This window comes from Hevea brasiliensis, chromosome 16 (genome assembly GCF_030052815.1).
Source record: "Hevea brasiliensis isolate MT/VB/25A 57/8 chromosome 16, ASM3005281v1, whole genome shotgun sequence".
Lineage (NCBI taxonomy): Eukaryota > Viridiplantae > Streptophyta > Magnoliopsida > Malpighiales > Euphorbiaceae > Hevea > Hevea brasiliensis.
In genome coordinates this window covers 52,964,844-52,979,195 of record NC_079508.1, presented here as the reverse complement: position 1 = coordinate 52,979,195, position 14,352 = coordinate 52,964,844, and the positions used below count along the sequence as shown (strand labels likewise).

General features: G+C 31.3%; 2 protein-coding genes and 1 long non-coding RNA gene across 3 annotated transcripts; all 3 read left to right on the top strand.

Annotated features, from left to right (window-relative positions):
* The first annotated feature begins 7,937 nt into the window (after positions 1-7,937).
* LOC110666124 (uncharacterized) lies at positions 7,938-9,935 on the top strand. Its single transcript, XM_058138411.1, has 2 exons — positions 7,938-8,691; positions 8,806-9,935. Exons 1-2 carry the CDS (start codon positions 7,938-7,940, stop codon positions 9,933-9,935), a joined length of 1,884 nt encoding a protein of 627 aa, XP_057994394.1.
* Positions 9,936-10,023: 88 nt separating this feature from the next.
* LOC131174752 (uncharacterized) lies at positions 10,024-11,784 on the top strand. The gene is made up of 2 exons (XM_058138650.1): positions 10,024-10,361; positions 10,463-11,784. The coding sequence occupies exons 1-2, from the start codon at positions 10,030-10,032 to the stop codon at positions 10,584-10,586; spliced, it is 456 nt and encodes a 151-aa protein (XP_057994633.1). The 5' UTR covers positions 10,024-10,029; the 3' UTR covers positions 10,587-11,784.
* A 53-nt stretch (positions 11,785-11,837) lies between these two features.
* On the top strand, positions 11,838-13,899 carry LOC131174754 (uncharacterized). Its single transcript, XR_009144988.1, has 4 exons — positions 11,838-12,075; positions 12,161-12,287; positions 12,372-12,646; positions 13,375-13,899. It is a non-coding gene; the product is annotated as an uncharacterized LOC131174754 (long non-coding RNA).
* Positions 13,900-14,352: the final 453 nt, after the last annotated feature.

Sequence of the window (14,352 nt, the reverse complement as noted above, 5' to 3'; positions counted from 1 at the left end):
AGCCTGGAGGAACCATCCCAATTTTTCATGGGGTAATCAGCAAAACCAAGGGCCAAGTTAAACTTTTTAACCACAACAAGGGAATTCATATCAGCAGAATAGGCAACATTTGCCTAGATTTCAGCAAAGGAACACAAATTCTGCACCTCTAGCAAGACAGTAAGAGTAAGTTTCTACCATAGAAGCATTATTGCAATAAATCCTTGCCAATCAAACTAAGCATGATGAAGAAATGAGAGAGATAAAAGTAAGATTGGAGCAGCTGCAGACACATAACAGAATGTTAGAGAATCAAAGTACACAGCAAGCATCCTCTTCAATTACCAAGTCCTTAGGAAAACTTCCAAGTCAGCTGGAAAACCCAAGAAAACATTGTCATGCCATCACATTAAGGAGTGGGAAGGTAGTAAACAATAAAAAGTGTGAAAAAAATGAGAAGAGAGAAAATGAGAAAGAAGTTAATGAGGGTGAAAAACTAGAAAATGAAAAAGAAGAGAGTTCAAGAAAGAGTAAAGAGGAGGTTAAGGAGAAAGAAAAAAAATATATACCTCCAGAGCCTTACAGGCCACAACTTCCTTTTCTACAAAGATTTCAGAAAGCCAAACTTAATAAGCAATTTGGAAAGTTTTTGAAGTCTTGAAGAAACTATAAATAAATGTGCCTTTCATGATGCTCTTTTACAAATGCCCTCTTATGCAAAATTCTTAAAGAAATATTTTCAAATAAGAGGAGACTTGAAGATCATGAGACTGTAGGCCTGATAGAAGAGTGTAGTGCCATACTCCAAAGGAAACTTCCTCCCAAGCTTAAAGATCCAGGAAGTTTTTCAATTCCATGCCACATTGGAGAGTCATGTTCTATAAAAGTTTTATGTGATTTAAGGGCTAGTGTTAGCCTTATACCTCTCTCCATATATGAAAAGCTCAACATGAGAGATCTTAAGCCAACCTACATTTCTCTTCAGCTAGCTGACAGATCAATTAAATATTCAGAGGAAATTTTAGAAAATGTGCCTTTGAAGGTTGGAAAGTTCTACATATCAGTTGATTTTGTCATTCTAGACATGGAAGAAGATGCTAATATTCCAATTATTCTTGGGAGACCTTTTCTAGCTATGGCAGGAGTAGTAATTGATGTCAAAGGTGAAAAATTGACTCTTAGAGTTGGTGAAGATCAATTGGTTTTCAATATTAATAACACCATGAAGGAACATCATTCTAAAGTTGATTCTTGTTAGAGAATTGATATCATTAATGAGCTTATTGAAGAGCATTTCTGAAAGAGATATCTAGAAGATCCACTTGAAAATTGCTTGGTTCATGGAGGAAGCATAGATCATGATAATCTTAGTGTGGCTGCATTTGCTCAACACATGGAGAGCAGTCCATCATTTACCTCTGCATCAGTTTTTCAACTTACAAAGGAGGAAAAAGTTGAATCTAAGCAACCATCATTCAAGGAAGAAGATGCACCTAGGGTAGAACTTAAGCAACTCCCTTCTTAGCTCAAGTATGAATTTCTTGGCCCCAATGACACTTATCCAGTAATTGTAAATGCAAATTTGAGCACTTTAGAGGTTGATAAGTTGTTAAGAGTGTTGAGGCAATATAGGAAGATTTTAGTATACACAATAGATGACATTAATGGCATAAATCTAAATTTTTGCATGCATAGAATTATCTTGGAGGAAAGTTGTGAGCCATCTATTGAACATCAGAGGAGGTTGAACCTAAATATAAAAGTTGTCAAAAAGGAAATTTTAAAGTTGCTTGATGCAGGAATAATGTATCCTATCTAAGACAATACATGGGTGAGTCTAGTACATGTCCCTAAAAAATGTGGAATGACAGTGGTTAAAAATGAAAATAATGAATTAGTTCCCACTAGAACAGTAACTAGTTGGCAAATGTGCATAGATTACAGAAAATTGAATAATGCCACTAGAAAAAATCACTTTTCACTTCCCTTCATTGATCAAATGTTAGAAAGACTGGCTAGGCATTCTCATTTTTGCCATTTCGATGGGTATTCAGGATTTTTTCAAATCCTTATCCATCTAAATGATCAAGAGAAAACTATTTTCACTTGTCCATATGGAACCTTCGCCTATAGAAGAATGTCATTTGGGCTATGTAATGCACCAGTCACCTTTCAAAGGTGCATGATGACAATATTCTCAGATTTCATTGAAGATATAATGGAGGTTTTTATGGATGACTTGTTTATGAATCTTCATTTGACAATTGCTTGGCTAATCTTTTCAAAGTTTTACAGCGTTGTGCAGACATTGACCTAGTTTTGAACTAAGAAAAGTGTCATTTCATGGTTCAGGAAGGGATAATGCTTAAACATTTGGTATCTAATAAGGGAATAGAGGTCGATAAAGCTAAGGTTGAAGTTATAGAAAAGATGCCCCGTCCAATTAATGTCAAGGAAGTTCGAAGTTTTTTAGAACATGTTAGGTTCTACAGGTTCTTTATTAAGGATTTTTCTAAAATAGCTAAACTTTTGTCTAATTTACTAAGCCATGATGCACCATTTGTATTTGACCAAGAGTGCTTAAATGCCTTTTATAGGTTGAAGGAAGCTCTTATTACTACACCGATCATGTGACCACCTGATTAGAGTCTTCCCTTTGAAATCATGTGTGATGCTAGTGACTATGCAATTGGAGCTGTCCTTGGCCAAAGGAAGGAGAAAAAAGCTTATGCTTATGCTGTTTATTATGCTAGTAGAACACTAGATGAGGCTCAGGTCAATTATGCAACTACTGAAAAGAAATTCCTAGCAGTTGTTTTGTATTGAAAAAGTTCAAACCTTATATCATTGATTCAAAGGTGGTTGTATTTTCAGATCATGCAGCCATTAGGTATTTGCTACATAAGAAGGAGGCTAAACCCAGGCTTATTAGGTGGATTTTGCTGCTACAAGAGTTTCGATATGGAAATTAGAGATAAGAAGGGAGCTGAAAATATACACGACAAGGAACTAAAAAAATAGCTACTAATATTACCGACAAACAAAACTTTGTAGGTAAATACCGACTATTCACCGACTAAAAAAGGTTAAATCAAATTGCCAAATACAGATTATTTATAGCAACTAAATTACCGACTAATTACCTACCATATGTTATCGACTAACATATTTAGTCGCTAATTATGGTACGCAAAGTATAGCTACTAATGTTAGTACTTTACCAACCCAATTTTAGTCGGTACATTATTGGGAAGAAAAATAAATATTATATAAATAATTTTTTAGTGACTATAAAACATTTAGTCGGTAATATGAAAAAATTTAGTTAGTAATTTACCAACCACATAGCGTTTAGTAGGTATTTTTATAATGTAAATACTGCTTTACCGACTATTTATACTCATAGTAGGTAATTTACCGACTATGAAAGTTGTAGTAGGTAATGTTAAACAAAAATTGAGTTTTAGTAAAAGTAAATATAAATAAAACAAGTATTCGTGATTATTTCCATGCTTAGTTGGTAATTTACCGACTAATACCATGTTAGTAGGTAAATTTATAAAGGACGTTGTATTTTAATAAACATAAATATAATTTCAAGAAAAAGTTTAGCGACCATCTTCATTATTAGTGGCTATTTTACCGACTAAATGATTTTAGTAGGTAAGATTTGGAAGAATTAAGTATTTTAGCAAAAGAAAATATAAATTGATCAAAATAATTAGCTACTATTGCAAGGCTTAGTAGGTAATTTACTGACTAATATAGAATTAGTAGCTATTGTAATAAATATTACTATATTTTAGCAAAAGAAAATATAAATTGATTAAAATATGTAGCTACTATTACAAGTCGTAGTAGGTAATTTATTGACTAAAATGTGTTAGTAGCTATTTTAATAAATATTATTTTATTTTAGGAAAAGAATATATAAATTGATCAAAATAATTAGTTACTATGGTGGTTCGTAGTAGGTAAGTTACCGACTAAAATGATGTTAGTAGCTATTTTAATAAATATTATTTTATTTTAGTAAAAGAAAATATAAATTGATCAAAATAATTAGTTATTATAGTGGTTCATAGTAGGTAATTTACTGACTAAAATGATGTTAGTTGCTATTTTAATAAATATTATTTTATTTTAGTAAAAGAAAATATAAATTGATCAAAATAATTAGCGACTATAGTCATTTGTAGTAAGTAATTTATCGACTAAAACGATGTTAGTAGTTATTTTAATAAATATTATTATATTTTAACATAAGAAAATATAAATTGATCAAAATAATTAGCTACTATGATTGTTCGTAGTAGGTAATTTACCGACTAAAACGATGTTAGTAGCTATTTTAATAAATATTATAATATTTTAGCATAAGAAAATATAAATTGATTAAAATAATTAGCTACTATGGTTGGTCGTAGTAGGTGATTTATTGACTAAAATGATGTTGGTAGCTTTTTTAATAAATATTGTAATATTTTAACATAAGAAAATATAAATAATATTATAGTTTTTTTTAAATTTTTCACTGTTCCTCTTTACCCATTGGAAGCTTTGTGCATGTGTGTGTGTGTATATATAATTTCCATTTTAATTTTTATTAAAATAATTTTATTTATAATAAAGTTTGATATTATAGTCATTTACTATTTTAATAATAGTCTTATAATATTTTTACATTGAAATTTTTTGGCATACCATCTCACTTTTCTCTTTTCAATTAGCTAAATTTTTTAAATTTGAAAGAAAACTCTTGAGTCTATTTTTAAATTTTATTTAAGGATTTTAATTTATTAATTAAAATCTCAAATTTCTATTTATTTATTTTAATTTTAAACCACTTAGTTAGTTTATTAATTAGTTTAAGAAATTTTCTACTGCCACTTTTATTCATTTGATATTCTGATGATAAATATATAATGTGGGACAGATGTTTCCATTACGTAAAAACAAAATTATATGTTCTAAAGAATTTATAACATTCAGAAAATAACATAAGAAAATATAAATATTATTAAAGTAAAATTTGGGACAAATTTGGGATAAAAATTACAAAGTTTTGTGGATTGTAAAAATAAAACCTAATATTTCACAGCCTTTTCCACTGCCGCAGCAACACTGCCTCCCCCTTCCTTCAACAGATCCCTTCCCTTTGTTTCAGCCGCTCACCATTTGGCTTGAGTTCTAATCCTCGAAGGTTCGTCAGCCATTTTTGTCTCTCTTGCCTCTCGAATTTGGACTTAATTAGGCAAAATTGACTACCTCAGGTTTGTTCCTTGTCTGTTGTTTCCCTTTTTAATCACTGAATTTGGTGAAATTCGGCAATTGTGATTTTCAATCTTCATTTTCCTTGTTCTTGGAATGACAAAACAGCAATTTAGTTAATTAATTTCAGTTTTATTTATCATTCCCTTTTGTTTTGCTTTTAATTTTGCCATCTCTCACGCACTGAATGGATTTGATTCTATGATTTGGTTTAGTGGGTCTGAGTTTGTGAAGATACTGACTGCCATTACATAAGCTTTTTGGTTGTTTTATTTTTCTTGGTTGTTTTGAGAGTGCTTTGAGATGCTCATACTTTAATTTGGTTTTCCTTGAGTTTATGTTGTGTTTTATTGCGTAGAATTAGGTGGTTGAAAGAAAGACCCATGTTCTTCACATCTGTTATTTCTTTTCTTTCACAAAGCTGCAAAATCTGTCCTGAGAAAAAGAATATATATATATATATATATTAAGTTGACCTTTTACTTGAGAAGAGGTCATTGGGAGCCCTTATTTGATCAACACTTTTATCTTCTCACTGAAGTGTTTGGCGGAACTCTTGGTGTCATTTGATATATGTAACTCAATGAATTTTAGCTTTGAATTATCATGGCAGTGCTTCTATTTAAATGAGCCAATCTCTTTCCCTTTTTTTTTTTTTCTTCTTTTTCTCTCGGAATTCATGCTTTGTTGTGTCTCATTATTCCATTTGCACAACATGATCATTGTAGCACCAACTCCTTTTCTTTTCTCTTGTTGCAATTCTCTCTTTCATTTTAGTAATTTCCACTCCATTTGTGCTTGGAAACTTTTTTTAATTGACCAAAAAATTGTTAATAAAGATATGAATGCCAGGAAAAACTTAATTTAACTACTAAATTATCTTCGAAGTTTGTAAATTTTAATTCAGAGTTTGTAAATTTTAATTCCAAACTCAATAAAAAAATGACTATATATGGTGATTGTAAATATGTAAACTGATTTATTATTATTTAAAAAAAAATATTTTTTTTCTATGTTCTTCATTGATTATTCTTAATTACCCAAACAAAATTCCTAGAAAATATATATTTGTCAACTAAACAAAAGTTAGGTTCATTGGCACATACAATTACATTAGGCTTAAAAAAAAAAAAAAGTCTAAATATTCCAAAGATGTGCAGTGCTGCTGCTGCCACAATAGAAAACTTACATTAGGCTTTGTTTGGCTTATCATGGTTGCCATTTCACACAGAAAATAACCCATCCTTGCACATAGTAATAATAATAATAATTCAATAATGATTATAAATACACATTTTAATTGTTTTACATTTCACTCTATTAGACTTAATATTAATTAAAAAAAAAACTAAGCTGCAAATGGCACCCATTTGTGTAAAAAAGAGCAATATTAACCAAAAAAAAAAAAAAAACCAATACCCCAATACAACACATAAATAAAACCCATCTTTTAGCCAATGGAATATTGAGAACTGGAAGGAGAACCAAGGCCATTGGACACAAATCCAAATTATATTGGATTAAACATTAAGAAAATAAAAAGAAAAAAAAGTTTTCCAAAAAAAGAAAAAAAAATGAATGTCAGCAAATATATATTTTATTTTTCCGCACACACACACACACACACACACACACATATATATAGTTTTCCTATAATTAAAATAAAAGAAAGAATTATTGTCTTTTTAATCTTTTTAATTTATTGTCTTACTCTTTTTAATCTTGAGCAAGCCTTCTGAATTTATTCTATCTTATTATAATTGCTACTATTTTCTTAGTTGTTTCTATATATAACTAGACATTGTTAACAAATCCTCTATGACTTTTGCTAAATAATATAACTAGACATTGCTACTATCTTATTATAATTTGTTGCAAGAAAATTTTATGCTAAAAGGATAGGCTGAATTTCCTTGGTTTGGTAGAAGCTCAAGCAGTTAGTTTCAATATTAAATAAACTAGAGATATGCTACTGCCTACCAATGAAGGAAATTATATAGTCTATAAGTAAGATAAAGTAGAAAAGAAAGATTGTCTGTAAGTAAGATTTACTAACTTAGAAGCCCATTCATTGTCCTACTCGTATTAGATGCGAGAGGGTTGTGAATTGTCCTTGTGGACAGTTTGGATTTGCATTCTTTACTAATAAACATAATGTTTCTCTATATATTTGTGTGAATTTGGTACAATGTCTCCCTTTGTTCTTCGGCTGCATATTTCATATTTTGCACTTGAAGAACCATAGGGAGATGCTGCCAGATTTTGTACAAATAAATTGATAAACATTATTTGTTATATTTGGTAGAGTAAATGCACATCTGAATGAACTAGGTTAGTACCTTTTCAATTAAAAAATTCTACATATAAGCACTTTTACAAACCCTTAAATTTTTGTGACCAAATTTTAATATGCACAGAACATGGATCCGGCAAGGAGTTGGATGTATGCTAGGAAGCTACAAGATGGACAACTGAACCCAGAGTTTGTTAAAGGATTGGAAGCTTTTATCAAATTTGCTTGTAGTAAGCCAGAATTTATGGATGCGAGTAAAATCAAATGTTCATGTAAAAAGTGCATAAATCGAAAATATCTAAATGTGGATGATGTCACATTATATCTTATGAGGTGGGGGTTTTGACCAAATTATCACGAATGGACTACACATGGTGAATCACTAATTCCATCAATGACTGCCGCTGAAGTGACAGTTCCAAGTGCAGAACTTTTTCAGAGTGATAATAATATGAACCATAATTTAGTGTTTGATGTTGCCGGTCCCCAATTTCAAAATATGGCTTCAGATGCTCCTTCTCCGGATATTGCATTTGAGAATATGGAAGAACCACCCAATCCAAATGCACAAAAATTTTATGACATGTTAAATGCTGCTGAAGAGGAATTGTGCCCTGGTTGTGAAAGACATTCGCAATTATCAGCTGTAGCTTGTATGTTAAATATTAAGTCAGAGCATCATTTGTCTGAGAAATGCTACGATGCAATTGTGAATTTCATTAGGGAAATATTACCCGATGATAATCAATTTATTGACAGTTTCTATAAGACAAAGAAACTTATACGTGGGTTAGGTCTACCAATTGAGAAAATTGATTGTTGCAAGCTTGGTTGCATGATTTATTGGGGGGAAGATATCAATTTAACAAAATGCAAATTTTGTGGGCAGACAAGATACAAGTCTCAAAGTGGGACAGAGAAGGAAAGAGTACCAAGTAAGAGAACGTATTATTTTCCTCTGACACCAAGGCTTCAGAGACTTTATGCTTCTGAGGCAACAGCTGCACACATGCGATGGCATGATGAGCATAACATGGAAGACGATGTCATGTGTCATCCATCTGATTCTGAGGCATGGAAGCACTTTAACCGTACCCATTCACTGTTTGCAAGTGAAAGTCAAAATGTTAGACTTCTGTGTACTGATGGTTTTCAACCATTTGGATAGTTAGGACAACAATACTCGTGTTAGCCAGTAATAATTACACCTTACAACTTGCCTCTTGGTATGTGTATGAAAGAGCCTTATTTGTTTTTATCAGTAATAATACTTGGACCGCAAAATCCCAAGCAACGATTAGATGTTTATTTGCAACCACTAATTACTGAATTAACTCAGTTGTGGGAAGTGGGGGTGCAGACGTATGATGTATCTAAGAAGCAAAATTTCCAAATGAGGGCTGCTTTGATGTGGACAATTAGTGATTTTCCTGCATATTCAATGCTCTCCGGGTGGAGCACTGCAGGGAGATTAGCATGTCCATACTGCATGGATCACTCAGATGCATTTTCACTGAGTCATGGAGGGAAAATTAGTTGGTTTGACAATCATCGTAAGTTTCTTCCAGATAACCATCCATTTAGACGGAATAGGGTAAATTTCCTTAAAGGAAAAGTATGCATGTCTGAGTCTCCTCCAATTTTAAGCAGTGAAGACACTTTTTTGCAAATAAAAGATTTAGGACTGAGGAGAGTAATAGATAGTGATGGTGAAGCGGTTAATTCAGTGATAGCTAGAAACACTAGTTGGCGAAAAAAGAGCATATTTTGGAATTTACCATATTGGTCTTCTAATCTCATACATCATAATTTAGATGTCATGCATATCAAGAAAAATGTCTTTGAGAATACATTCAATACAGTGATGAATATAGAAGGAAAAACGAAGGATAATGCAAAAGCTAGGGAAGATGTGGCACATTTATGTCGTAAAAAAGAATTGGAGAGAAATTTGCAAACGGATAAATATCCAAAGGCATGTTATGTTCTTGATAAACAGCAGAAGCAAGTTTTATGTGAGTGGGTGAAAAACCTTAAGTTTCCAGATGGTTATGTGTCTAACATGGGAAGGTGCATTGATATGCATAAGTACAAGCTTTTTGGCATGAAAAGTCACGATTGTCATGTATTTATGCAGAGGTTATTACCCATTGCATTTCGTGAGCTCCTTCCAAATACAGTTTGGCAACCATTGACCGAGTTGAGCTTTTTTTTCAAACATCTTACTTCTACAAATATTAAGGTTCAAGATATGGAGCATTTGGAATTAGAAATTCCCATTATTATTTGCAAATTAGAGCGCATATTTCCTCTTGCCTTCTTTGACTCAATGGAGCATCTTCCCATCCATTTTCCATATGAAGCAAAAATTGCAGGCCCAGTACAATATTGATGGATGTATCCTTTTGAGAGGTAATACATACTTTTTATTTTTCTTTCAATGTTGTGAAATGCATCGAAGATTTTTTATAAGCCACTTCCATAATATGTTTTCCATTTTCAGATTTCTACGCCATTTGAAGCAAAATGTAAAGAATAAAGCAAAAGTAGAAGGTTTAATATGTAATGCATACTTAGTTGAAGAAGCATCTAATTTTTGTGCACATTATTTTGAACCTCATGTATTAACACAGGATCGACAAGTAGCCCGTAATGATGATGGTGGGGATGATGCTGATATCGAAGATAATTTATTAATCTTCAATTATCCTGGTCGACCATATGGCAGAGCGAAAATGAGAGTGTTGGCTGATGATGAATATAAGGTTGCTCAAATATATGTCCTCCTAAATTGCCCTGAAATTGGCACATATGTCAAGTAAGTTTATCAAATACCTAAAATTTAAGTTAAATCTACTGAAATCATTGTGAATTTTCCTTTCCCTTTGTAAGATTCACCTAACTTAATTGTATTTATAGTTTGTTCTTGACTGAATTGCGACAAACATCACGTAATATTAGTGATGCAGAAATTAATGAAGCATTAGAAAACAAATTTGCAGATTGGTTCAAATCTTATGTAAGTATCAATTTATCTAACTAATTTAATTTTCAAGTTTCAAATAGTGTAGTATGTAATAATATTGATTTCAATTCTCTTCAACTTATCAGGCAAGGCATTCAAATATTGAGAACAAATTCATTAAGGATTTAGCGGAGGGGCCATTGAGAAGTGTGAAATCATATCCTATGTATTTCATAAATGGTTATAGATTTCACACAAGTAGTCATGGTGTTAATCCATCTACGATGAATAGCGGAGTTTGCATTAGGGGTTCAACATACGGTGACAACTCTAATGATTATTATAGAATCTTGAAAGTAGTTCAAATAGAGTATCTTGCATTACCAATAAAGAGAACTATTCTTTTCAAGTGTGAATGATTTGATCTAACTCCGGATGTCGGTATTAAGGTTCACAAACAATATAACATTGTGGATATCAATCTCTGAAAAAGATTAAATAAATATGAACCATTCATACTTGCTTCGCAGGCTGAATAAGTGGTTTACCTCCCTTATCCTAGCTTGAGACGAGACAAGGCTGAATGGTATGCAGTGTGTAAAGTCAAGCCTAGGTCCATTGTTATCATGCCTCAGACAAACTTAACGGAGCAAATGTCTGACCAAACATTTCAAGATGAGGCAGTTGAGGTGTTTCAAATTGATACACAAGTAGAAGGTGAACAAATTAGACCCCTAAATGATCCAAGTGGTGAACCACTAGAGCTTATAGCTGCTGAAGAAGAGGGACTACTAGATGAGACAAATCTAGATTTTGCAACAGAAAGTGATGAAGAAGATGAAGAAGAACATAATGAATATGATGATGATAGTGAATAAATTATATTGTAACAGATAGTGAAATTGTAGATGTATAAATTTATGAAATATGTTACTTTTTACAGATATCATTTGTCATTTCGTTGAATTACAAACATTTGAAAAGTAATGTTCAATTTAATTATAACTTATATTTGTTATATTATTATTCAATGCACTTTAATGTAGATTTTTATATTATAATACCGTTGATGTCTATAATGTCACAATTTAATTTTATGAATTTCCTGTGAAAAGGAGATGTGTATAATAAATGTGTAGGCCAGGATGCCTTTTTTTTTTTTTGTAGGTTGTGTTGTTGAAATTTTGGAAAAGTACAATTTTGGGGAAGTTCTATTAGATTTTCGATAGAAATAATTTAATTTTTATTGCAAATTAACTTTTGTTATCATGTTTATTTAATTCACAGATATGGTTAGGAGCAGACACAAAGCATATGCTTCTCATGATGTTAACACAGGAACACTTGTGCCATCTGAAGGAGGTGAGCCTTCGACACCTCAATCACAGCATTCGGTGCAGCTTAATGTGTCAATGGCTAGTCAGGAGCCTGCACCAGTGGCCAGCCAAGAGATTGCACCAGAAACATTACAGGAGTCTGCAGCTGTTAGCTCACAAGACTCTCGTCCATCAATTGAAATAGAGATTGATTCTTTTGGGCAAAGGCGACTAGAACTTTGTAATGGAAAGTGCGTTAAATAATTATTTTATTTATTTTATTAGGATATGCAATGCAAATGTACCATTTACTAAAAGCATTTTCCATTTGTTCAGGTTATCAGATGGTTCTAGGTGTGCTCGTGTGATCACAAATACTTTTAAGCAACGTATTGACTCTAATGGTGTCAACTGGAAGGCTATATAGCAAGAGACAAAAGATTTCTATTGGGAAGAATTTAAGGTAACATCATTTTTTCTCTTATGTTGTTTCATATTTCAGTATACTTGAATCATTAAAAATATATATATTCTTTTTTTGTTTCAGAAAAAATATTTTTGGGATTCTTCTAATGAAGCAGTGATAAAGGATGCTTGAAGATTAAAGGCAGCCGAACGCTACAAGGACATGATGACATATTTGAAAAATTCTAGGAAAAAGCCCTCATATATTTCTGAAGAAACTTGGGAAAATTTTGAGCAGTATTGGAATAAAGCCAAGGTCATTCGGCTGTCAGAACTATATTCTAGAAATTGTCGCGGTGCTGTAAATGCTCCTGGACCATCTACTCACACAGGCGGATCCATAACATATATTGAATGGTATGATAAATTGGTAATTTTCATAGAAACAGATCACAAGTTTATTATTATATCACAATTTAAACTTAGTTGAAAAAAAATATATATATACACACACACACACATTAATTATGAGGACATAGGCATATATGATTGTTGATAGAAATATGATGAAATTGTCATGAAAAATTTTGTGGGTTGATGTGTAATTGAATTATGAGATTTTTGTTGATTTTTGACAAGGTAACATGTCAAAATATAGGGGAACTCTGTCCGTTTTTATTTTAATTCATAATAATTACTGTGTGATTGAATTATGATAATTTTATTAATTTATAACAAGGTAAAATATCAAAATATAGGAAAAATTCTGTCCGTTTTTATTTTAATTTCATAATAAATTTCAATAATTTATTATTATTATTATTATTATTATTATTATTATTATTATTATTATTATTATTATTATTATTATTATTATTATTATTATTATATATACACAATACACAATAATAGTTTATGAAAACTATTTATCTGTTGTTTAGGGAAAAGAATTGGGTCGAAAGCCAACTCCGACTGAGTTGTTTGTTCATACTCACACCCGAAAGCATGACAATGAGACTTTTATGGATAAAAAATCTAAGGAGATACATGTACAATATACTTTTGTTTATTTCACCTCAATTATTTTTTTATTATACTATATATGAATGAATTATAATTGGTTTTAATTTTTTTTTATCACACAGGGTGCTATAGTAGCTAGGAGGGAGGAGCTAACACAAATCACGTTTGACAACATCGATGAGAACTAACTTTACTTGGATGTTGTTGGAGGCGGCGAGAAGAGACAAAAAGTGTATAGTCTTGGATCTGAATCATCTACCTTTTACCCTTCAATTGGAGCATCTTCGAGTCGAGCGTTTACATCAAGCTCTAGTCAAAATGCTGCCTTACAACAACGAATAAAAGAGTTAGAGAAACAGCTTGAGAATGAGAGGCAAGCTATGACAGATTGTATGGACCAATTGAAATTGCAAATGGAGTTGCAAATGGAGACAAATATGGAACGTATGAGAAGCTCTATGATGGAGGAGGTGATGAGACTTGTACGAGGTCTACCAACACCTCCATCTCCATAAAATTGTGGATTTTAAATTTTATATTTGACTTATTGGATTTTAGTTTTTTTTATTTACATATATAGATTTTATATTTAATTTGATACATTTAGTAATTATTTTTATTGTTGAATATTAATATTATTATTATTATTATTAACTTTCAAATTAATTACAAAAAATTTTAAAATTTAAAAGTTAAAAAAAGTATAAAAAATAATAGGTAATTAATATGCATAAAAACGATATATAAAATTAAGCTATTGTCCCTTTCATAGGTAATTAAAAATATTACCGACTAAATTTAAGTTAGCAAATAGTAGGTAATTCTCATTCCTTACCGACTAAATTTTGCATAGTATCGACTATATAATTCGTAGGTAAAAGTCGACTCATATTTACATATTACCGACTATAATTTTAGTAGGTAATTACCGACTAAATTTTAATTGGTAAATAGTAGCTAACTTTCATTATATAATAATGTTTGGAAATAAAATTATCGACTTGCCTATTACCGACTATAATTTTAGTAGGTAATTATCGACTAAATAACTGTAGGCAAAAAGTAGCTAACTCTCTTTCTATAATAAGGTTTGGCGACAA